Consider the following 24,639-nt stretch of genomic DNA (forward strand, 5'->3'; position numbering starts at 1 on the left):
TCAGGTAAACTGCTCTCCTTTTAATCGGTTTTTTACAGAATAGTACATTAATAACCATGTTAGAGACAAGATGGGTTTCCTGTGTACAAGATTGTGCAAGCTCATTAATTTAGATTTATAAAGGCTTTACCAGTCTCAAAGAGGAGAGGCAGTACAAAGCTTTTAAATAGAGGTAAAGCACAATTAAAAGGTACAGAACACACATTACTAACGCAGCAGAGATTAATTCTCAAGTAGTACAGGCTCAACCAGGTTACCAGCTGTTACCCGAATCAGAGCATCCTTCCCCCTCCTTGTCCGCCGTTTGCCTGCTGCTCCAGCTCTCCCGTCATGCTGCCAGCCCCAGGCTGCGCAGTGGGTACAGCAGCACGGCCACATACGTTACACTCGATTTCACACACACATGCTTCACTTGCTTGAAGCTTTGCGGCTAAACAGGTCTGCCTTCTCCTGCTGCTCCTTCTCCGGCCCACCAGCCTTCCCCTACACGCCACTCGGCTCTAACGCGGCGGTGAGTTCTCAAACTTCTGCTGGAATTTTGCTTACAGAACACCGATGTTTGCGAGTGATACAAACCAACACTGTGCTCACCAGAAACCCACCTACAGGAAAGGGGATCGCGATAGTGGCTTTTTTTCCTGAAATTTATGGCAGTTACATTCAGCATTTGGTAATATAAGGTCTTTAAAACAAAAACCTTTAAACCTAAATGATTAATAGGTCATACACATTCCAATTCTCCTTAAAGAGGATCTAAAAAAAGCCTTAAAGAGAAAACTCCTTTAGAGTTAGGAGCAAAAAAGGAATCTCCTGGGGATGAAAGAACCAGCCCTTTTCTTTCACTCCGCTACCCCGCAAAAAAGGAAAACACCACCTTTGCAAAAATTAACAGGCATAGTCAGGCCATTGTTCAATTTGGCAGTTTCTCCAGACACGCTAACACCCAGTGCTGAAGTCAATGACCAAACCCCAAGTCCATGAATGCAATCTACTTACTGCTAATGACCTCCCCCCAGCCCCTTTCCCTCAGGGTGTTCCATTCATTCTTCAGTGGTTGACGTAATTTTAACAGAAAGCACCAAGTTTACAGAAACAGGTGTACATGGTTGGCTGGCACCTTTTGGCAACAGTTCTGTTACTTTTGGTCCTTTATGCACTCTTTTCACATTTACTATTGCACACCAAAATCTAACAACATCACTTCCTATACACGTAATTTATCATTTTAAAACAAAATGTTATGGGACACCAGGGGAAAATATTAAGATGACATTACAAGGTTTTTAATTCTTTGGAAAGCCTAATTCTCTAACTACACCTAGTAATACTATATAACGGACTTTCAAGAGCAGGTAAAAAAAAAAGGCAAAGGACCATCTTGCAATGAATACTCTCAGCTAATCTGGGGCTCACCGAAACACTTACTGGTTTAAAAATGTTTTTAAAAAATTACTCCAGTTCTTCTAATCATTTTTCTACACAGAAAAGCAAATTAATAAAAATAATGAAGAAAATGGTTCTTGCCACTTCCATGAAGGAAAGCAAATCTGAAAGACCAGGTGATGCTGATCAGACTCTGTTTGCCAAGCTTGCAAATGGGACGCAATGCACAGGGTCATCACCAGCTTAGGTGTCGTTGTGCCATCTTTTAAACTAGTAAGATTTAGAACAAGACTGATTTAAGGATCAAATATTATCCTCAACTAAAACCCAAACTTCAGGACTAAAAGAATTTTCATACATTGGTCTTAACATCTCAGATATTCAAGTAATAATTACGTATTATAGGACACTTCAATATAAATAAATTTATATTGCTTTTAGATATGATCTGGCCATATCTTTTTCGAGGGCATATTTGTGCTTCACTGCTGTGTGTTATCGGTCAGGGCTGTGCTTGCAATATTAAGTTACATGTTCAGCACCAAAAACCCATCAAGGCTAAATAACCAGAATGTTGCAGTGATACACACACTGAGTTCCCACAGTAAGGCAGATCAGAAGAATTCCATTTCTATTGAGTGTTGCTCCTCCACACAATCAAGTCTCTAATAAAGGAGAAAGACTATTAAAAAAAAAAAGTTACCATTCCACTCTTTCACCTGTGATTACCTTGGCAAAAATGCTATACTGAATTACATATAGAGCCCTAGAAAATAAGTTTCTTTAATTATGCCTTGACAAGCAGCACAGCCAAATCAAGCACTTGATACTTTACATAAATTGTTCTAATTTCAGTTAACCAAGTGATTTTAAGTACTAGTTCCTTACAGGTTTTAATCATCAAAATGCACACACACAAACACACACACAAAACCCAACAAAAAAAGCAAAACAACAACAACAAAAAAGAACATATTTTGTAAAGAATGTGAGAAAGATTTTGTTTCCTTTACCAGTCACAGACACCAAGTCTTAACACATCCCTCTGTCAGAAGTGCACTGAACACTCCAGGAAGAGCAAGGAATAATACTGACATGAAAAAGTTAAATGCTCACTGTCCTTTTTCAGTGTAATTCTAACTAAAAAAGAACAGCAATTGCTTATATACAGGTGACAACCACTGGCCATCACTCAGACCATTTCATTCATGAAAAATTTATGGGGTGTTGTGCATAAAAACGTCTTTGAATTCATAATTAGCAGTTTAAGGGAAAGGTGGGGTGAGAAATCTATAAAACACCCTGACCTGATGTCATGATATGTTTCATAAAGAACAGTGTTATATTTTAAAATATTTTATATGAACAGTAAAACTTGCACTGCTGCATAGCAGACAACATGAAGAACATTTAGTAAAAACATTCACTGAAACCCCTGGCATATGTATTTAATGTCACTAATCAAAATATATATTACAGCCCAAGGTTTTGTTAAGGATCTCTGTTTGGGGTTTGTACAGTATACACAATATTTCAGAAAAAAATATTACAGTAAGGTATTATTACTCCTTTTTATATTAGACTTATCTATTGTAACTTACAGTCCCTCTCCTCTATATATTCAAACCTTTATAACACCCTAATGCCCTAGCCAAAAAGCGTTTAGCTATCAATTAAGCCCTGTCTATTATAAATTCCAGTTTCAGAAATTTCAGTAATTACATTTTAATAAATAGTTTAGTTTGTCCTTTTTTAATCTTGAGATCTCTCCTTTTGAGAAAGTCCTTTCATTTACCAAAACACAGTACTTAACAACCTGTTAGAGGTCAGAGAGGCTTTTGCTTGTTTATTTAAAGGATAATGAGTCCAAAGATAATTGCAATGCATTAAATATAGTTATATAATATTTACATTGTCCTCTCAGATTTTAAATTTAGGTGAAATACAATTGGTAACTAATGTCACCTACTACAAACTTGCAGTGTGGCTGGTGTTTTATTAATAAAAGGTGTATTAAGCTAGAAAGTATACTAAGTGGTTGCCCTGATTCTTCTTGTTTCAGTATTCCATTAGAAATGAAGTGAATTATTCACGTGAGTAAGAATTCAGGAAAAGGGGTGATGAAAAAAAACATGGAGACTTTTCTGCATATTTTGAGATTCCAAAATACCTGAAAACTGTGGTCCCTTTTACAGTGCCAGTATCTACAGGGGAGAAAAACGCAACCAAAAGAGAAGAGGAAAACCTGTTAAATTAATTTGGTTAGTAAAGGTGTGTTTTAAAATGCCGCAATTCTGTACAATATTATATACAAGGAAAGTTTCTTCTTAGCTTTTGCAGCTGTTGTACATTCTTATAGACTCTTCTGCTAACAGTCTGCCCGTGTATGTGCTGTTTGAGTTACTTGCGATCATCAATAGTCTTAATGAATTCAACTGCTGCTGTGAACTGCATCCACCAGTAAGATTCTTCTCCAGATAAACAGTTGGCATAGAAACTACTAATGTACTGAACAGTGGACAGCAAGCAAGGTGGATTTGCCTGAGGGTTAAAGAAGAAAAAGATAGTTTGTTTGCAAAGCTAACTGTAGAGAATTGTAAGATACATAGTAGTACAATTCTATTTCTGCAGTGATCTCACAAATATGTACATGATTATGCAATACATCTGTAGGATAGTGACTGCTTATCCAGACCACCCCCTTTTCACATCCTCAGAAGACATCTGACTTGGTGAAAGGAGCATTTTTCCAACAAGGAAAAACAACTAACAGGCCAAGAGAAAGAACAACACAGGCAGAATCTATAAAAGCCATCACAGATTTTAACACATGGAATAGCCTATTATTTTAGAATTTTATACATCACAGACCATTCTCCAAACCCTCATGCTTCAAAAAAATGCAAGTCAGTACTAATGTGAATCTTGGATGTCGAAGAGGACAACATTAAGCATGCACAGATAACAGAGGCTGATGGACACACAAAAAAAAACCCACCACCCAAAACAACAACTACAAAAAAGAACCATCACCATCACTCCAACAATGCCTGGTCCCAATTTCCTTGGTTCCAACTAGCGAAGTTTGCTTGGATTCAAAAACCGTAACTGTGATCACATTTCTGATGTTTCTATTTAAACATGCTGAATTAGTTTTTTTGTTTGTTTGCTTGTTTAAGTTTAGCATGCTCCCAGTTACCCAAATGAATTATTTTTCTTCCTAATGTGTGCTTGCTTATTAAAAGAATTAATTGAAGTTTGTGATCTTTGCAGAAGAACTCACCTTTATGAGAACAAAGACCAGAACAGGAACAAAATCATCTGCCCCAGGTACTGAATCTTCATTTGCCAAACTAAGCAGGTTCATGATTGTTGAACACATTCGCAGGATACACTGTACTTTGTCTCGGGGGGTTTTGTAAGCGCTTATTGTGCGGATTTCAGACTGTGCAGATGGCCACGGTGCCTCCCGGAGATATACCTAGGAAAAAGAAACACATTGCCTGTTCTCATTTGTCCAAGCTACTAATGTGCACCACAAAGGATCTGAGGTACCACAGACTTGCAGGCGGGAGCAAGGCTCCAGACTAGCAGGAAGCTCTAGGTCAAGATGGTTGCATTACACTCAGAAAAAAGGTCGCTTCCTGCTGTGTTATAATGAAAAAGTACAAGGAGACAATGCTGTATGTGCAAGTAACATGATTAGCCTGTACTTATTACTGACTTCTCCAGTACACTATTTTGAAAGAAGGTAGAGCTGTACGTCTCTGTCTTCCCTATAAGCAGCTTTATGAATGCTCACTGTTTGGAGTCACACAGCTCAAGCACTGAACTAGGAAGGCTGCAAACATTCAGCCTCTCGCAGACTTCTTAAGCCTACCAACCTGCTTTTAGTTACCTTATTAACCATGAGAAAATTGAAAATGCTGTGCAAATTCAGAGATGTGTCACGGTTCTGTTAATGATGGCTAGTTCTGAAAGCTAACTTGATAACTGCAAACCACAGCTATAGCCTATGAATCACATTAGAAATATAAAGGGTTGAAGTCTTGTCTTTTGAAGGAAACTATCAGAAAGTTACTGCATCTTAGTATTGGCGCAGTGTTTTTCGTGCAGGGTATTACAGCTGGCACAGATAGAAAAACAATGTTTCTAGATGTAAAGCAAAACAATCCTCCCCTCATCATAAACACAATCAAAACCCAAGAACCTCAACGCACAAAGCAAAGGAAAGGAGAAGTTGTTACCTCAGGTATCTGAAGTGCTTTGTGGTTTGCAGTCACTACTTTAGATAGCCTTTGTATATGTTCATGAAGGACCCTAAAAACAAACAGAAAAAATAAGAGTAAGAGGTAAGCAGCAGCCAGCCAGTAGCCCCCTGGGGTTTCCCAGTAGTTTCAGGTTTGGTATACTGTAAAGAAGATCTTCAGAAATGTATATCACGGTGGTCCCAGCTAATGGACATTAGGTCAGTAAGTGACACGCAGGATTTTGCCATACAATCAAGTTCAACTATGCAGCCAGTAAAGCATTCAAAAAACATGTTCTAAGAAGTAGCAAAACACCTAAATGCATGGAGAGTGCTGTACTAAAACAGAAAATGGAAAGAGCAAGTCCTGAAGCAGATTTCAATTATTCTCAGCATACACACCTGCAGAGCTGAAAGTCTGTATCTCAAGTCATTATACTTAAAATTTTATTTCATTCTAGCTGTTTGCTGCAAACACAAACTTTTGCACGTGATGCTAAAGTACTTCTTTGGTTTTGTACAAAATGTTCTAAAAGGAAACAAGTTTATATGGCATGATGGCCTTACGACAATCAAGTTTGTCACATGAAGACCACAGAGCTTCCTTCTGCACCAACTGCAAAAAAGAAACCAGGTACTTCAAATTGCAGTAACTTACTGGTCACGCAAAATATCTCCATCCTGATTAGGGTAGAACGCAAGTTTGAAAATACGATTCATCACACTGCGCTCTATAGCTAATTGTGCATCCTGAAGCTGTTCTTCACTGGCATTCTGCCATATGGCATCCTGAGCCATCGCCCCATATAAGAACTGAAGAAAATCTTCAACTTGGGCTGTTTTATCATCTGCTGCTGTAAGTTTCTGGAAATCTGATAAAAAGTAAAAAAAGCACATTCAGTTAAAGTTTAAAAAACAAACAAACAAAAACATTTCCTAGATATTTTTCTGGAAAGAAGAGCTCAGAATACATTTCAGACTTCTCGCTAGGCAACACTGGAGCTCTGTTTTGCCCACACCCTGGTCAGGGAAATTCAGGCAAGAACACCTGAATTAAGCAAAGGAATTAAAGGAAAAGCATATAGACCATATTTAGCAAAGCATACGGTTAAAATACTTGATAATGTATCAATCACTTCCTCTGCAGTACCAATTCTTGTACTTTCTTTCTAGCCACCCACAGAGATAACGCAGAACAATCACCAGAACTGGTTGGAATGAGTGCACACAAAGTTGTCAGGGAGAGGGAAAAATAAATAAAATCAAGAAAACCTGTGTGTACTATTTTCTACCCCTACCTTTATTAAGTATGCATAGTTGCAACATTCACATTTATCTACAAAATACAGAACGAGTGATGCAGCCAAGTTAATGCAGCGTGACCAAATCACTGGCCATTCATCAGCATCATATTTATAGCATTCTGGATCAGAAGACAACTGCCACTCACATCTGCCAGCAGCCTAAATGCCACAGTTGCCAATTTCTCTTTTAGATCATCCAGAAATAGCTGCCTTCTTTCTGTCCAATGAAAGGGCTTAACTCCTTTTCTGGGTCACTGAATCTTGTTACCAGAATTTAATCCCAGTAGATATAAATTCTTATACTAATACCAGCCTATTCAGACAGATTTAATATACAGCACTATCTGCTCCAGGAGCAAGAACTGACTCCAAATTTCTTATGTGCTTCATTAAGTCAGGTATGTGCATATATAACAGAAATAGTTTGTTCTAAGAGGCCCTGTTTTGGGAGTTGTCTTCCTGTGCCTATATTCCTTATGCTATGACATTTTTGTATCTTTGATTCATCTGATTCAAATTACTACTCTTCTCCACATCTTCTAAGATACAACCACAGGATCTGTGCTGATGACTAAATGCTGCAACTTAATTTATCATTTCATAATTAGTCAGTCAATCTTAATTGCTTAACAGTGTTCATGCTTGGAGCAGATGCTAGATAATATGACTTAGCATCACTTTTAAGGCCAGGTGAGGTGAAATTACTTTCATTCTAGCCCATGAAAAACACAGACAGTTACCACAGCTTAGCTGACACAAGACAATGTTAAATCACAGTAATCTGTACATTTGAGCCATTAATTCACTAGCTGAAATGAAGACTGTTTTAGGAATCCGCTCCTCAGACCAGGAGTTATACTTTAAAATATTAACCCAAGACAGTACGTAAATACCGAGTGAAGTAATATAAACAATCCACAGTCTGCATTAATCTTACCTTGAATAAACTCCCTTATTTTCTTTTCTTTGCTCTCGAGCAGTAACCTCACACATACTGTAGTGAAGTATCTGTTGGCCACTTCTTTATCTCGCAAAACTCTTTGCAACAGCCTTTCCAAGTGTGCTTGTGTTGTTTGTAGACCTTGGCGACACCGAGTTAAATAAGCGATATATGGAGCTCTTTTCCTAAAAGAAGTGTTCTACATTAGATTCACAGAGAAGATAGAAAATAATAGCTTTATAAACTGTTAAGCTGTAGTGCAAGAATAATCTTCAACCTGCTGTTTTTAAAACAAAGATAACACCTGAATTAGGAAATTCAGTCTTACACAGACTTCTCTGCCTGAATTCACTGCCCTTGCAGCACTCCAGACTGCAAGACTAAAGCAAATTCTAAACTGCCTCTTTTGTGTGTTAAGAGCTGAACATTAGCCACAAACTGATTTAATTCAAGTTTATTTCTACCTGAACTGACTTAAGGTCCAAACTTTAAGCCATTCCCAGAAACAGGAGACAATGTCATCACTTTGTGGGAAAGCAGAAATATAATACCTGATTTGGTAAAGTACAATTTAAATCAAAATGGATCTTTCCAATCTGTTAGTGAGTAAGTATATGAATTCATAAACCCACTAATAATGAGACACAGAACAAACCTATAGTCCTCTGCAATAGAGGCCAGCAGCTTTCGACAGGTCCTGTTATCAAAGCGGCTTACACATCGCATTGTTTCTTGCAGCTGGGCCATCAAGTTCTTGTCTTGAAGGTTAATAGCTTCAGCTAGCTGAACTTTCAAGAAGCACACTATTTCATTATCTAATAAAGAAAAAAGAAAAATTATTAAGGAAAAGGATGTAGGCATAATGAAAATGGAACAACAGTCTTGAATATGGGAGACGTATGCAGCAGTTTAAACCAAAACTTCTGTACATGACACAATGAGTGTTAAATTAAGTATTTCTGAGCTTCCCAGATATCAAGGGGTAAGTTTTCATATCACTACCTTACTTACTATTTAGAATTATTCTGAAATGTGAAGAGGACCAGACAAGAAGACAGATTGACCTGTCTGCAAGTAAACCTATAACCTGCAGTACAGGCATCATTAGACTGCAGAAAAGAGGAGATGAATACAGTACAAAACATTTGAATGCATAAAGAAAATTTACCTTCAGGGTCTGTGTGATCTGGTAGACCATTCCTTGTTGAATGTGTCAACATTGGAAAGGCAACAGAATCTGCTGAACAAAGAGCCAACCTCAATTTCTTCTTTGCATCCCTTAAAGAGGAAAAGCATTTTCTTAAATGCAAACACAGCTTCTTCATTAAGCAGTCTGTTTTTTGTTTCTGTTGTTTTATTTTAAACTTACTAAATGTTATTTAACATAATTTTAATACACCCATGTTGTCAAGACTTTCGAGTATCAGTTCTTTTGATATACCACTTAGACCAGTTTCACATGAATTTTTCCAATGAATTGCTCTCTCCTCTCAAATTACAACATCCCTCACTACCTCGGTGGAAATAGAACAGTCTGAGATGCTCAAAACTAAAAGCACATAGAAATTTACAATTAAGGAAGACACCATTATCCACACTGATATTTGTGGGAATCAATAACATGGCTTCAGCTTTTACTTCTGCTTTGTGGTTACGATTAAACTCGCAGATGTGTTTACCTATAGGAGAAAGCAGAACTTTGTGGCTGGGCTACTTGACTTGCAGAGTCTGGTAGATCATCTGCAGACATGTTTTGCAAAGCCTCATCACGTGGAGAGTCATGCACGCTCTCACCATCCCCTGTAGTCTCTATGAAAATAAAAAGTTACACATGAGTGAAGGAGTCTGAAGAAGAACCTAGACTAATACTCTAGGAGAAACAAAGACAGCAAATAAAATAACTTGTTCTGAATAAGTGGAAGACCTATATTGAAAAATACGCAATCTGCAAGTTACTAAGAAGAAATTGCAACAGTTTTCAAAGACAATATACTTCTTCAGTATCCATTTGTTAATAGCACATCTCTTGCCAGTTTGCTTTTTTTAAACAGCCACCTCAATGGCAACATGGAAGAGCTGCCCTTGGGAATACTAATTTAATTCTCAAACAAACTACTCTACAGGTTATATGAGAAAATGTTCCTGTTTTAAAGCTCACATTGTTCAGGTGTTAGCACTAACGTTTGTCTAGAACACTGAAGTGCTTTTTATCTTTAAGGAGGAAAAACTATGTCAGTGATGACTATAAAAGCCAGGTTCTCACCTCCACTGTCATAGTTTACTAAAGCTCCTTCACTAGGACTGGTTCGCTTAATTGCATTCCTGTATTTATCCAGAATATCTTCTGCAGCTTGCGCCTGTGCACTGAGCCTTGGGCTGGGATCATCTGAAAAGACCATTAAAAACAAAAGGAGTTAACCTTATATTGTGACAACTGAAAGCTAAATACAAAAATTTAGACTCACGCATCTGGACTCTGCCTTAGCCAAAACAAATAGCTGCTTGTGTTGCATAAAACCACAATTCAAATACATTTATGAGGTCTGAAGCAAAAGTAGGAATATAAAAAGTAGAAATAAAGTGCAATGAAAGCGAGCAAATAAAGCCAAATCCTTGGCATATTTATACTGTATACACAAACAGTTCTTGTCTATTTGAAGACTTCTAGAAATGACTAGGAAAATAGAAAACTCAACACCCAGGTCCAAATTATGTTTAAATTTAGCACTGAAGAAATTATCACAGGAATGCGTCTGCAGCTAGCCTTACAGCTCAGCTATGATAAGGACGCAAGCTTTTTAATGGAGAGAAAAAAAAAAAAAAGACTCGAGCCAAGGTTCCAGTACTATTGACAGAAGCATCATGACAATTTAAAAATCAGTCTTCAAGGAAACAAGTCTTTATCCACTTTCTTATTCAGAAAGTGGGTTGTGAACATTAACTATAATAGTGCATTTCTTTCTGGTATTGGACACCTAATGGGCACTCTGGAATTTTAAAGGGCATGTTACAAGCAAAAATTTCTATGATGATATTATTCACATACCTTGAAGTGTTGAGTATCTGTCAGGCACCATGTCATCTTTGTCTTTTTCCTGTTTTTCTTTCTTTCTAAATGGAATTGGAGCTGAAAATGCAAGGTAGCTTATCAGGGACTACACTGAGATAAAATCCAGACTGAAGAAACTTTAAGAAAATGGCTAACGAGGAAATTTGTCACCAAATAAACATCATCAAAAGCCTATCTGTGAGTTGGAGCTAAACTGTATTATCAGCATATGCAGTAAGTTCTACGGTTAACAAAAATACTACCAAGAGCCAGGCAGAGCGCTTTTTTTTTTTTTTTAAAACAGCTTTGCCTTCCAGTACATTCTACGAAATTATTAGGAGTCATGTTGGTTTCCATTTCTATTTATTTTTAATTTATATTTTAATTTAGCCAACAGTCATAACTCAAATATTTGTTGTAATGACAAGAATCTTTTCTGGCAACTCCTTCCCATTATTAAGTCCAGGGGGAAGATGTAAAGACAGTCAATTGTGAAACAGAAGACCAAATAAAGCAATATTAAAACACTGATATTGTTATTTATAGTCACACATTGATGCTCTGAGGATTATCTTATGAAACAGTAAAAAATTCTATGGAAGTGACTAAAGATAAAATAAAAAGGCATCACGTACTAAAGCACCAAAACCAGACAGACATGATCCTACCTTTGGGCATGGCAGACACAAAACGTTTTCTCCACCATGGCTTGTTTCTGTCAGACTTCTCATCATCACTGTCTTTTCGCTCTTCAATCTGTAGAGGGATGGAATATGTATTTTAGTACATTACCACATCACGTGTAAAGACAATTTCTCCTCAACAGCTACAGGTTATGCTTTATCAACTGTAAAAACAGAACTATGGCAGAGTACAGAAAGCCAGAGCAGGTTAAGTTAGAAATACCCCTCCTGAGGAGGACAGCCAAGAATACAACACAAATGCTGTGAAAAGAATTTATTTTTTTTAAATCAATTGCTTTTCAGGAAGCTGCACCATTTTCCATTTTAACAATACAACAGAACTATTTCTGAAATCCTACCAAGTCAAGTAAAGCTTATCCAGTAAATTTAAGAGGAAACAGGTAGATTTAAGTCAATCTGAATGCCTGTAGTTTTAGTTTGCAAGTCATTGGCCAATTTTTAAGAAGTACCCACAATACATTGTAATTCCTTGGTTAAAAACATTTACTAACAGCTTTCTGGCATGAGAAGCATAGTTATAGTGGGCACGCTAGGGAAAAAAACAAACCAACAACACAAAATGATAAACAGGAACCTCACCTCTCCCCTAGAGGAGTCTTTACTGGGAGATGAAGACGACGACTGAGATGCAGCCACCAGAACGGCTGTCCCAGTGTTGGTGGTTGGCATCGGAAGTTCCCTCTCCTCGTTACCAGGACGTCTGTTCCACCCAGGATCACTCATAGGTCTCCGAACTGATGACACTATATCTGAACTCCTGCTGCGGACTAGCCTTTCTGGGTAAGAATGCCTCTGCTTGAATGCTTCTAGATCAGTTGGAATTAAAGCGTGAGACCCAAAGTTTGGCAATCGGGCCTCATTACCTCCCATAGCTCCTTCTAAAATCGGTGGATCTGGTGGTGGGTGAGATGGTCTTGCATAGTGTACTTTAGGCCTTACTACAGCTGATACACCTGAGGTAATAAACATAAAAGAAGCCACACACATTTCTGTTAATATTCATCCAAATTAGCTGATACTAACATAGAAGTATTGAATGGCAATTTTTATTAACAAAGCTTATTCTTTACCACTTACCCTCATTTGATGACAGAGGGTCAAACAATGCAAGCAAAGAATCTGTCTGAGAAGGAGGAGATGTCAACTGACTAGCTCCTGAAACACAGGTTAAAAAAAAGTTAGCATTGTTCAAAGAACCACTTGCATGTAAGGGACATTGAAAAAACAGCCCTCAGTAACAGTTCACAGAACTTATGTTCTAAAAAATTATTAAAGATATTCTGATACGGAAAGATTCCTGTCTAATGTGGCCTGATGATCAAAAAACTGCATCACAAAAATGGGGAAAATCTTGAGGAGCAGACCAATTCCAAAGTGCAAGAAAACAATCAATGCAATCGAACAGAATTAGCAAAAGGCAATCTTAGATTGAAGGATCAAGCTCTAGTGCTACAAAATACCGGTATCTCTTTGCCAAACAAATACAGTGCTAGAAATAAGGAAAATATTGAACTTCTCAGCCATCAGATCTTTGAAATAGGGAAAAAACTAGGAGAGGAGGAGTATCCTCTGAGCTTCTACTGTGCTTCTACTACAACGTAAAAATTTGGGGATTCTCAATATCCATTATAAACACATCACTTTTACTAATGTTGTGAGACCTCAGTTATCAGAGTTTTTACTTCTCATTTACTGGTATCTTACTTACCATGGGCTGTTTCATCCATGTCAGGACTTGTCACAGAATCTTTTCCCCCAAAGTCAGAGCTACATTCAGACCTGAGATCCTCAATCTTATTAGGAATATCTTCAGATGTTGCACTAATACCTTACATATAACAAAAGAAGCACCTTAAATACTCTTCCAGACAAAAAGGAGGTAAAATCCTGAAGCTGTTAAAATGTTTGGTGAGCAATGCAATAATCAAGTCCTAACTGACAGCACCACTTAAGAGCATTCCAAATTTCCATAATTGTAAAATGAGATTTTATATTTCTGCTTTACATATTCAATGGTTTTAACACACCCATGAATACACTTTGAAAACGTGCATTAGAAAGATATTTCACTCTGATAAATACTTTGTGGAAAACTAGGAACTCAAGTACATATATGCCGATTTACTTAAAGTTACGATAATAAACTAAATACAAGAAAGTTAGGAGTTTCCTCTAAATCAATGCTCCACTACTAACCATTACTACTGTACCACACAGTATTCTATGCATTGCTACTTTTTTTTTTTAATTTTCTAAGTTAAATAAAGAATTACAGCTTTGAAAATCCCAGAATGAGTACAAAAAGTTACATATAATTTTTTTCTCATGAAACTAAAGCAAACGCAGCAGAGCAGATGCTATGTTCTAATATACCAGTGTGTTTTCAGACTCAATTAAACACACCTGATACAACGCTGAGGCCTGGTGTACTGGGTCGAGAGCTGACCTCCCTTACATCTGTGTCATCAGATGTGCTACCCAGCCCAGAACAGCTTTCCAGTTCTTGCAGTCTTTCTTCCTGTTTTAGGTCTGGGGCCTCTACAAAGGGAGACAACACAGAGAAGAGAGAAAAAGCATCATTACTCAATGCTAGGCTCCCTTAAAATTCACATACAAAAAGAAGAGTGTGAGGCTTGATTTGGAATATTAATTTTTAAGCTAACTGAACCACTTCAGCAAGTTTTCTCCGTGCACAGAAGGCAGGACTCTGCACAGATAGCAATGCCCTATTTGCATAGGCATTTTGACAAGTTCTTATCAGTTTAAGTATTGTATTACTTAGAGACAACAGTATACAGCCAAAACAACCAAAGTAAATCGTGATCAAATATAGCACTACTAAACAGCACTATAAAAAAGAGCTAACAATTTTGCTTTGCATTCCCTTCCCTCCTTTTTCAGCCCTTAAGAATTTATTAAGTAGCAGTAAGTCTCTTACAATGCTTTTTATCTTCTCTCTGCCTAGGAATAATACATCCTTCTAATACTAGAAGTATTCACAAATATTAACTTAAGCTTACAACAAGAGTTTCTTGAGGAAACAGAGGAAGAGGCTGTTGCTTTGGATTATATGCCTCTGGTTCACACTGAAGTAATAAATACAAGCTACATAATTCTGACCTGAGTCACTTGGTAATACTTCCACACTCCAGGCCTCGCTTGTGGTTTCTGATATGGTTGAACCTGTGCAAGGATCAAGCAACACAGATCCTGAACCTGGTAAACACAGCAAGCTGCCTAGCATGTTCTCTGCAGCTGCACCTGCAAAAGTAAAGCAGAAATGTACAACTAGATGTATACTTTCTGAAGATAAGTCTAACACAACGTGTTCTTATTTTTCCTCTTGTAAGTGTCCTTAATAAACTAATAATGAAAGACAATGTTACAAAGATAAAAATGGGCAACCAAACACAATACAAGTCATGCACACAAAATCCTCCTACAGAGCAGCTCCACTTTAATCAATGAAAACACCTATTTAGAAAGAGAGGAGAAGGGTTCTGGAGCTTCACCATTTCAAAGCAAGCATGAAACATTTTAACATACCAGATGCACAACTGAGTTACCTGCAATTTCTTGCAAATGGTCTTCATCAATATTTGGATCAAAGTCACTACCCAAGACATCTGTACTCCAAGTTTCGCTGACAGTTTCTGATATATCTCTGTCATCAGTCAACCCCATCATATCACGGATTTCAAACTTACGGAGCTTGTCATCAAGATTATCCTGAGTTGTGGCTATATAAAAATAAAAAGTTCTGAATTTTTTGAAAGGCTTCTCTGATTACTTCTAATTGAAAATCTGTAAGAGTACATTAAAGGGGGGGAAAAAAAAGCACAAACACTAATTCTGTCACATAAGATAGTGTTTACAAGTAAGGCCTGTAAAGCACCATTATACAATTCAAGAGATGCTCCCTGAAAGCAATGTTTAAGTACATCTGAGATGTAAGAAGAGTCTTAAAAAACACATGGTGACCTATCAACCAAACTGACAGATAAGGTAATGGATAAAATTTAACACATTATCAAGAAACTTACACAATTCCAATAAAAAACTTAACACAGAATTGTTGAAGTTGGAAGGGATCTCCAGAGATCATTCAAGTCCAAACCCCCTGTTCGAAACATGGTCAATTACAGCAGGTTGCTCATGGTCTTGTTTTGAAAATCTCCAAGGTTGGAGGCTCCAAAACCTCTCTGGGCAACCCGTTCCGGTGTTTCACAAATTTATGTTAAACAGAAAGCTATTCAGCTGCTTTAAGACTACTCCACGGTAGACCACCTTATTCCCTTAAAGGGAAATTAAGTATCAAACAAAACTTTACAAGCAGTTTCCTATAAAGGACTTAAGTCTCAAAATTCCATGCAATTTTCTTTTCCTGTGGACTACAAGAAATATTTCTAGGAGGAAAAACAAAAACGCCACAGAAATAAATGCAAGACTGATTGCACAGGGTGAACATTTCCTTATTTTTTCCCCAAACTAGTAAATTTCTCAACCTTTTTCCACAGAACTTTGGCTTTAGCATCTACAGCACCTCAGGCACTTGTTTCAGAGAATTAGCACCTGCCTTGTTCATGCTCTAACAGCTGCAGAGCTTCAACACCATTGCTCCCAGAGGGGCCTGCACCAAGCTCTGATACAGACTCTCCTTCTAAATCCAAAGATGATACAGAGTTGGAGCGATTTGAAGGACCTGTGAAAACACATTTTACCATAAATCTAATTTGAATAACAGTTTCCAAATATACAGGATTAACAATCCAGGACACAATTAACAACAACGATTAAGAGAAATTAAGTAGGTGTTCCAATACAAAATACTGAACTGATGAACGAAGTGTTTTGCTACTCTTGATCCCGACTCTGTAGATTCTTAATCTGCACTATGATTTTTACTTCACATGTACGAAGGACCATGCTGACTATCATAACCTACAAATAGATTACCAGAGATATCTAGAATCTCACCATTACCATACTTCAACTGAAAGTCAATAAAGCCTTCTTCTTTAATTAAATTATTGTTTATTTGAGAAGAAAGAAAAGAGAGCAAGAACTACATTACAGAAGCTATAAAAAATAAAGCACACTAAATAATTTGTACAGACCTCTTCGACACCACAGATAAACTTCTGCTTTGTTGTGTCTGAGGTTAATATAAAGGAGTTGTCCTGAGTCCAGAAACCATTCTGAGATATGTAATAGTTTATTAAAACATGATGAAAAAAAAAAAGTCTGAGAACTCTAAGTTTAGAGGAAAGTTAGATTATCTTTAATAATTAGTTGTGCATTTAATTAAAAAAACAACAACACTCTTCTTCTAAATACACTTACTGTTTTTGGTCATAATACTCAGACTAAGTTATGCCTTTGCAGGTCAAAGTTCAGTTCCAGACTTTTTTCTTTGAATGGCTAACAGAAAAGACAAGCTCTTAGCTTGGTCTTTAAAACAGCAGAGATGACATGCTATATTTAACAGAAGTTTCTTTTACAGATAAGGGGAAAAAAAGTGACAAAACTTCTTCAAGACTTAAGTAACGCTTCACCTTCAGATATTCCTTCCAGATTATCACTGCAGAGGGAAAAGCGCAAGGTTTTATCAGGTTTACCATGGAGTTTGTTTTCATCAACAGGGACATCTCCTTGTCCGCCATCTGCGAGCTGCATGTTTAAGACCTGGAGAGTTGGGGGGAAATAAACAAGACTTTCTTAACATAATCTATTTTCCAGATAATTACACAGTGAACAAAAACTTGCACATGCTTTTTGTACTTTTTTTTCTAGATGTTAATGGTATAATCAAACTCCTAACATTCCATTTGAAAAAAACACATTTATCTCCAAAGTTAGAGCCTGGAGGGGATATAAGGTAACCAAGACATGAACATAGGGCAAACCCTGGTAATAGCAGGCCCACCAGCTCCCTCCTTACTCCATCAGTCTGATGTAATATGGAAACTGATGGTTACACAAGGCTGCAGAAGGAGATAATCCCAACTATCAAGCAAAGCAGTGAAGATGAAAGCAGAATGCTGTTCTGTGCCTGATGAAAGAACAGGCTAGAAAACCAGCCTTAACCTAAGTGACATATTTTGAAGGCATTCGTGGCAACGTGACCACAGCTCCACCCTCACAAGAAGCTGGGCTTGTGTGATTCAAGTCTGAGCTGCCAAAAACATCAGGATCAGCGTTCCTGTGCTGTTATTCACATACATCACTTGATGCAGAGGACAAAGCACACAGGGAGGTAATAGAATTAATTTATTCATGCTCAGAAGAAACAGCCCCGGTTTGTTAAGCATGTTAGATGACAAAGCCTCTTCATAAAACTGCCAGCCTCATTTTTCCTGTGTTAATATACTGTTTTTCACAACTTGCAGATATACTAAGGGAGGAGAAAAAACTTCTAACACGTGGAAATTGGAAAGCTAAAACACCCAAGTTCAGTAAAACAAACAAGTGAAGATTTTAATCACTTTTTGAATGCATTATCTGAATTTAAGCACCACAACTTCATTGTTCTGCTATTAAAGAACACAGAGGCTGTATTTTTCAAAATATCTAAGCTGTAATAGATTTTGCATACCTCATTTTCTGACATCATTCCTGGAGTAATCTGTGGACCTGTTCCTAAAGAAATCACCAGCACTTCTTCCGGCTGAACTTCTGGGATAGTCTCCTGCGAGGATCCTTCGTGATCTCCATGCTGATCCATTAGAATATTTGATCTACTTCTGCTACGAGTTGCTAAGAAAGTGTTTTGAAATATCAACATTAGAAAGCTGTTCCTTGTTTAGGGAGAAAAAAAGACAATACAATGGAGATACAGAACTGCAATGTTTCAAATTAATAACATGCATACTAATAAATTTATAAAATGCCAAGTCTTAATAGAATTTGAGAGATAGAATCAGTGTTTAACATTAAGTACTGAACTGTGAAAAAGCACATAACATAAAAATTGAGAGAAACAATGTATGTCACATCCTGTTTGCCTGCACAATTTTTTACACCAAAGATTAGCACAAATTTCAGTAACTTTAAAGGGTCCAGAGTTTTGACGTGTAATCAAAAATGCAACCAAGTAGTAACAGTGAATTTGATGTGGTGGTAGCTGCAGAGGAGCTCCCCAACTATATACACTTGGAGGTGGGAATATGATGTCTGCACTCATTTTGTTAAAAAGACTACTCCATCCATATAATTCAAAGGAATTGAGGAAGATATTTATGTTTTAAATATTTTAAGAACCATGTGCTATTTCTTCGCTCTTTAAATAGTAGTCATACATGCCCACACAACCTAGAAAAAACATCTATCCTTAGAAGAGATTGCCACTGATCTAGTAATAGGCAAAGTTTAAAAAGCACCCAAAAAGAAACAAAAAGATCTCTTGAAAAACAGATTCTGCCTTTGTAAAATCGTGTGTTCCAATCACAGAAAGACCCTTCATAAATTAGTTGATAACATTAGGAAGTCTGTTACCAACAAAAAAGGTCTAGGTTCCTGTGGCTTATAAACGATGTTTAATTAATTTGCATTTTAGGAGGAAAAACTTTTAAGTAGAGAAAATTTATTCTAGTATGTGTCTCAAATGCAGATCCGCAAATACAACATCAGGTGTTTTATTCTGATTATTTGGTGACTCTTTATTAGTCTTTTCAAGTAGCCTCATTTTCATGTTTGACACTGTGGAAGGAAAAACACCCACAGGGAATTAACATTGCTAAGTATGGCAACATGACACCAATTATTTCTTTATTTGATCCAGGGAAAACAAGGCAAGTATGCAGAACTAACAGCCAAATTTTGATTTTAAAATCATCCACAAATACACATACGGTATTCTTAAAAACTACACGTACATAAAGAATGAGTTTCATATAGAAATCAATTACAAAATCTGAAAAAGAACTGATTGCCAAAGTAAACCAAAAGCATGCTTAAGTATGACAGTTGTGTTATAAGTAAGTTTCACAGAAAAGAACGGAAAGAGGGCATTACCCACCAAAAGGGGTTACTAGAGTTATATGAGCTGAAAGATTGGTAGCAGAAGTATCCCAGGCAGTAATGGCTGCCAATTGCTGTCCTGGATTTCGAAAGCATTAAAGTAAAACAAAAGAAATCAAAACTTTGAGTAACAAAACTATTTTGTATCATAAAATAAATCTTGTTGTGCCACTACTTTATAGGCCTAAGACCAGACCCATTCAGCAGCAGAGTTAAAACAACATGGGATAGGTTTGTTTTGGGGTTTGTTTTTCTGTGCCGCTTATCTGTCTGTATGTATTTTGATCCTACTACAAACTAACACGAAATGTCTCAAATGAACAGAAATATCCCATTTGGTCATATCCACATAAATACACAGTGACAAAGAGTACCACACTTCTTATATTAAGAGAAAATATTACTGAAATGGAAAAGTTCAAGATTCGGAAAACCTGTTCAAAAACAGGAAAAGAAAACATAAAATTGCATTACAGTATCTTAACTACTGAAACTAGATTGGACAAATAATGGAGAACAAAGAGAGATTCTCTTCTCAACACATACTCAAAGTTCTACTCTTTTTCTTCCTCCTCCACATTTGCTCCCTTCTATGATACAATCATTTTAAACTTATTTTGCCCCACTATTTAAGTGTCATAGCTTCCATCTTACCAATTTCCTACGCAATCTTCCCTCCTAGATCTGCTTCCCATCTTCAAACTTTCCCTTTACTATCCTTGCATTAACCTAAAAACTACTCCAGCATTCTTCTCCAGTTCAGTCCAGAGTGGGGAAGCTCACGACACTCACATCAGAAAGTAATAAAGATACCTGGCTATTTATGCAAAAGAAAATTCTCTATCATCTACAGAATAAAAAGCAGGACCTGAAGGTGTAGCCAAAGAATAATCCTAAGAAGATGATTAAAAAAAGGTTAAAAAAAAAAAATATATCATGGTATCAGAAATCATGCAGGAAGCCTGTTTGCTGTCCTTACCTATTGGTAAGCGATTTTTTTTGTTAGCTGGAGTGGTTGCAGGAGAGAGCTGTGGTGTATTATACGGAGTCATTTCAAGGCTGCTGCTTTTCCCTGGTTTGTTCTGGGGCAAGTTTGCTAGCAAGTTTTCCAAAGCCATCCGATCTTCCTTAAGTTGATCACTTGACATCACATTCCGCATAAAACCAACCTACAAGTTTAGAAATAGAGTGGGTAAGAACTGCAGTGTGAATTACCAGCCCTGTTTATCCGATCTGTAAACACATGGGTGCAAGTTTATATTAATTCTATTTAGGAACTTAAAATATTACCAGACTAGTTAGCTGGCTGTATGTCATGTAAACCACTGTTCTACTCAGCCCCTCCAGGAGATTAACTGAAGACATTGGAGGAGTTTCAACTGCACGCCCATCAATAACTACGTCCAGGAAAGCAGCAACGCAGCTCTGCAAGGGAAGAAGTTTTGAAATGAAAGACCATGTACCAGCGGTTGAAAAGAACCTAAGTTATGACAAGAGCTAAATAGTTTACATAATAACATTAAGTTTTGCTTCCTACTTCTAACATCTTAGGATAAAATACCATGCATTATTAAACCCACTGAAAGGCAAGTAAGGAAAGTCTGCAGTTAGTTTTAGTACTTCCTGCAATCCTTTTCTGCATTTAAAAGTGCTACTTAAGTGTTCTTACAGTTTTTAAAGTGTTTCATTGCAGAACAGCAGTTTCAGATCTTAAATATGAATTAAACTGTTTATGGCAAATAAGCTGCCCCTTCCTGAAGGATCTGCTGAGCACAGATTAAAAGTGAAACAAGGAAGCAACACACAGTATCACTTTCTAATCTGACTGAACATTACCTGTACAATAGATATGTAACTTCGTATGATGACTGAAGTGCACTTTTAATTAACCAAAACCTGGAAGTTACACAAGCAAATTAAGTGTATGGGGTTTTTTTGTTTGTTTGTTTTTAATATATGGCTGTACATAAAAAATCATTAGTTTCATTGTTCTGATGAAGCTAATTGCTATGGAGGAGTCATACTAACACATGAAAAGGCAAACAAAAAAGCAAAAAAAAAAAAAACAAACAGAAGTTCCTTGTGCCAACAAATGACTTTTTAAACACTAGATTTCATAGAAAAGTTGCCTGCAGATCTAAGTGTTTTCTTTCGCATCAGTAAAAAACAGACAGTAATTCAGCATTTCAGTTTAAAAGGTAACTTGCTTTAATTTCTTTTCTGCATTTTCTTTTAAGAAGTATGATGTCAAAGTAGAAGTGAGAATCCCTGAGCCTTAATTCTAGTACTCAAGATTTTGTTCCCAGCTCTGTGCAGATTTAATCTGCTTTTCAGTACATGGAAATCCTAAGTTAACTGCTCAGCAAGTCCTATGCAATGTCAGAAAAAAGAGGCTACAGAAGGATGAAGTATACACAGGAGTCTTGGTTTTTTGAAGTCTGGACTCTTACTTTGTCAAATTTAGCAAGGTTGTTCTTCATACGTGGATCCCCCTCTTCAGAACCTGTCATTGCCAATTGCTGCAGAAGTCTCCCGACCTGAAATGAGGAATAAATATTGCAAAACATCATCATGATGGACCCTGTTATAAAAATTAGTTAAGGCAACTCTTCTGTTCTACGTTCATTTTAATTTAACATTATAAATACTTTTGGTTGATTGGATAGTTTTGTATTTGCTTTTAGGGCAGAAAAAATGCAAGCATATTAAAAAAAAAAGCAGTCATTGCATTTAATAAGAAAATCTGCATGCACAGTATGCCATGAGTATCCATACTTCCTTCACAAGAACAAAGCATGTTTGTTTTTACAACATGACCTAGATTCAACTCTCAATTCCGATTATCTCAAAGCTAGAGATTTTAAAAGGCTGTATGTACTTTACTAAGTGTAAGTGGGGAGAAAAACAAAACAGGAAAAGGTCTAACTCTTGATCAGAGAGTATACTCGTTATAAATCACCAACTGCAACCTACTCTCAGTTTTAAAGAGTCAACAACTGCAACCTGTGCTGCAACACGCAAGCTGCGATACTGGACAGGACTGCTAACGTACCTGAAAACCAATGCAAGGCCCTGGCAGTAAAAGTGTAGTGAGTAAAATTCACAGGAATGATTTTTGTGGGGATCACTGTCCACTTCGTAGACATTTTTTAAAAAGTTTTGTTACTTGTGTGGGCCATATCCTCAGCCAAACGAGTCTCACTTAATACCCACAGGCTACACCTCTATATACTAGCATTAAATTGTCCAAGTATTCACACAGACAAAAATTTGCCGTGAGGGCTGGGGAATACTCTAATAAAAGAGTAGACAGCTACACAGCTACATAGTGGTCACTACTGCTTGACAAGAGGTTTTTTTGTCAGAAAAATATTTCATTATTTTGTTAAATACCTGGCATAATACTTAACGTTAGAAAGAACAGCACTGCATTAGTTTACATACATTCCAGAATTCATCTTACAGTCACGTTTACACTTTATAAAAGCTACTATGAAGAATGGAAGCTAAGTACATTTGCAGCTCTTGTAAGAGAGAAAGGAATACACCCTGTAACATTTTTAAAGTGAATATTTTAAGCAAACAAGCAGATAAACTTTAGAACATGCCTTCTCAGCAACGATAAATACTGTATTAGCATTTATCTTGTAGACTGGAGGTAGAGCACTCTACCTTTAACACAGTACCACCCTGTTGCAGTAGAGGAAAAAAAAGCCAAGGACATTTCTTTCAAATTTTTTTTTAGATTAGCTTAAAAGGAGTCATACCTGCATCAGATTAAATCTTGCCACCTCGTTTATAGGAGCATCAGAAATTATCCCGTACTGTTCTGGGTTAACAATCGCAGGACAGATGAAACATGCTAGCAGGAGATCCGTGCACATTGCTCTGACCTCTCCGACCTCCAGCCTGTCTACACATGAGAGCGTTTTGTACATTTGTGACACGATCCATCGCAAGCTGTGTGGAAAACAGTATGTGTTTTGTTTGAGATAGCCTATGAATTTGTTCACCAAGGTCACCAATTTGGCCTCGTTGGAGTCGACCATCTCTTGAACTCTTTGCTTGAACTTTTCTGTGCCCTTCTCTCCAAACAACTTTTCCTGTTGTACTGGAGAGAATCTCTCAATTAATTTGTTTGGATCGGTTTCCAGGTGGTCTTCGTCTTCAACCAGAAGCTGCATGATTGGCTCGTGTAAAGTTGCAGTAAGAAAAAGTTTTGCAGAAAAAAGTCCTTCAGAAAAAAGTTTGAATAAGATGCTGAACGCACAAGTACCTCGTCTCAACAGCCGCCTAGGGTTGTCACTTTCCTTAAGTTCAAATTCGATCAAGTAGCGAAGGACCTGGAGGAGGTAGCTCTCGTCCTCCTGCATGATGCAGTTGCCGTAAATGGAGGTGAAGACTGTGTGGATGACGCCCTGCGTGTTGTCCTGGTTGAGCTTCTCTCCGGCAACCAGACAGGATGCAATAAGCCTAGGGTTCTCTCTCAGTCTGTTTAGGAATTCTCCATAAGCAGTCTCCTGAAATCCCAACTGCTTGTATCCATCCACAAACTGCGTGTCCTCCAGGATTTTTGCATGCTGACAGCATTCAGCAGGAGAAGCCTCAGCACTTTAAAGAAAAACACAGAAACAGTGTAACTCATAAGCAAACAAGTTTACCAGAAGGCATCAGGGGGTCAATCTGTTAACAAGGGTACACGAAGGCAAAAAGTCTTCCCATACAGTTAACCCAAACGATTGCCATATTCAGGGACAAGGACAGTTTGCTCCCATAAACTCTGAACAGAAGTAAAACAAATACACATATGAAATGGGGGTAGCTTAAACAGACAACAAGCAAGCCTCAGGTGAGTCAGACACCCTAGTTTAGATTTTTAAAACTTCACTATTTTTATAGTCAGCACAGCAAAGGACTCGAGATAATAAGGATGAAAAATCTGATAGATTTGCTGCAATTCACAGAAGTTTAGAGTTTTTTCTCCCCACAAA

At 37.3% G+C, this 24,639-nt stretch overlaps 1 protein-coding gene across 10 annotated transcripts in view; it reads right to left on the bottom strand.

Moving 5' to 3' along the window:
- Positions 1–24,639, bottom strand: part of GAPVD1 (GTPase activating protein and VPS9 domains 1) — a 32,427-nt gene continuing 7,788 nt past the window's right edge. For 7 of the 10 annotated variants that reach the window (XM_066980967.1, XM_066980965.1, XM_066980966.1 and 4 more), the window contains 24 exons: positions 23,416–24,259; positions 22,099–22,185; positions 20,939–21,073; positions 20,628–20,817; positions 18,225–18,385; positions 17,185–17,314; positions 16,206–16,331; positions 15,196–15,369; positions 14,750–14,890; positions 14,033–14,167; positions 13,338–13,457; positions 12,707–12,784; positions 12,209–12,582; positions 11,594–11,681; positions 10,923–11,003; positions 10,140–10,262; positions 9,556–9,685; positions 9,045–9,154; positions 8,532–8,691; positions 7,874–8,061; positions 6,291–6,504; positions 5,631–5,703; positions 4,667–4,864; positions 1–3,924 (listed from right to left, as the gene is read on the bottom strand). In XM_066980967.1, the coding sequence (XP_066837068.1) occupies positions 3,784–3,924; positions 4,667–4,864; positions 5,631–5,703; positions 6,291–6,504; positions 7,874–8,061; positions 8,532–8,691; positions 9,045–9,154; positions 9,556–9,685; positions 10,140–10,262; positions 10,923–11,003; positions 11,594–11,681; positions 12,209–12,582; positions 12,707–12,784; positions 13,338–13,457; positions 14,033–14,167; positions 14,750–14,890; positions 15,196–15,369; positions 16,206–16,331; positions 17,185–17,314; positions 18,225–18,385; positions 20,628–20,817; positions 20,939–21,073; positions 22,099–22,185; positions 23,416–24,259 (4,201 nt within the window). In that variant the 3' untranslated portion in view covers positions 1–3,783. Of the gene's footprint in view, positions 3,925–4,666; positions 4,865–5,630; positions 5,704–6,290; positions 6,505–7,873; positions 8,062–8,531; positions 8,692–9,044; positions 9,155–9,555; positions 9,686–10,139; positions 10,263–10,922; positions 11,004–11,593; positions 11,682–12,208; positions 12,583–12,706; positions 12,785–13,337; positions 13,458–14,032; positions 14,168–14,749; positions 14,891–15,195; positions 15,370–16,205; positions 16,332–17,184; positions 17,315–18,224; positions 18,386–18,439; positions 19,728–20,627; positions 20,818–20,938; positions 21,074–22,098; positions 22,186–23,415; positions 24,260–24,639 lie in introns of those variants that run through there. The other 3 variants (XM_066980973.1, XM_066980970.1, XM_066980971.1) reach the window with 3 other exon arrangements.

The sequence above is a fragment of the Anser cygnoides genome, chromosome 20 (genome assembly GCF_040182565.1).
Source record: "Anser cygnoides isolate HZ-2024a breed goose chromosome 20, Taihu_goose_T2T_genome, whole genome shotgun sequence".
NCBI lineage: Eukaryota > Metazoa > Chordata > Aves > Anseriformes > Anatidae > Anser > Anser cygnoides.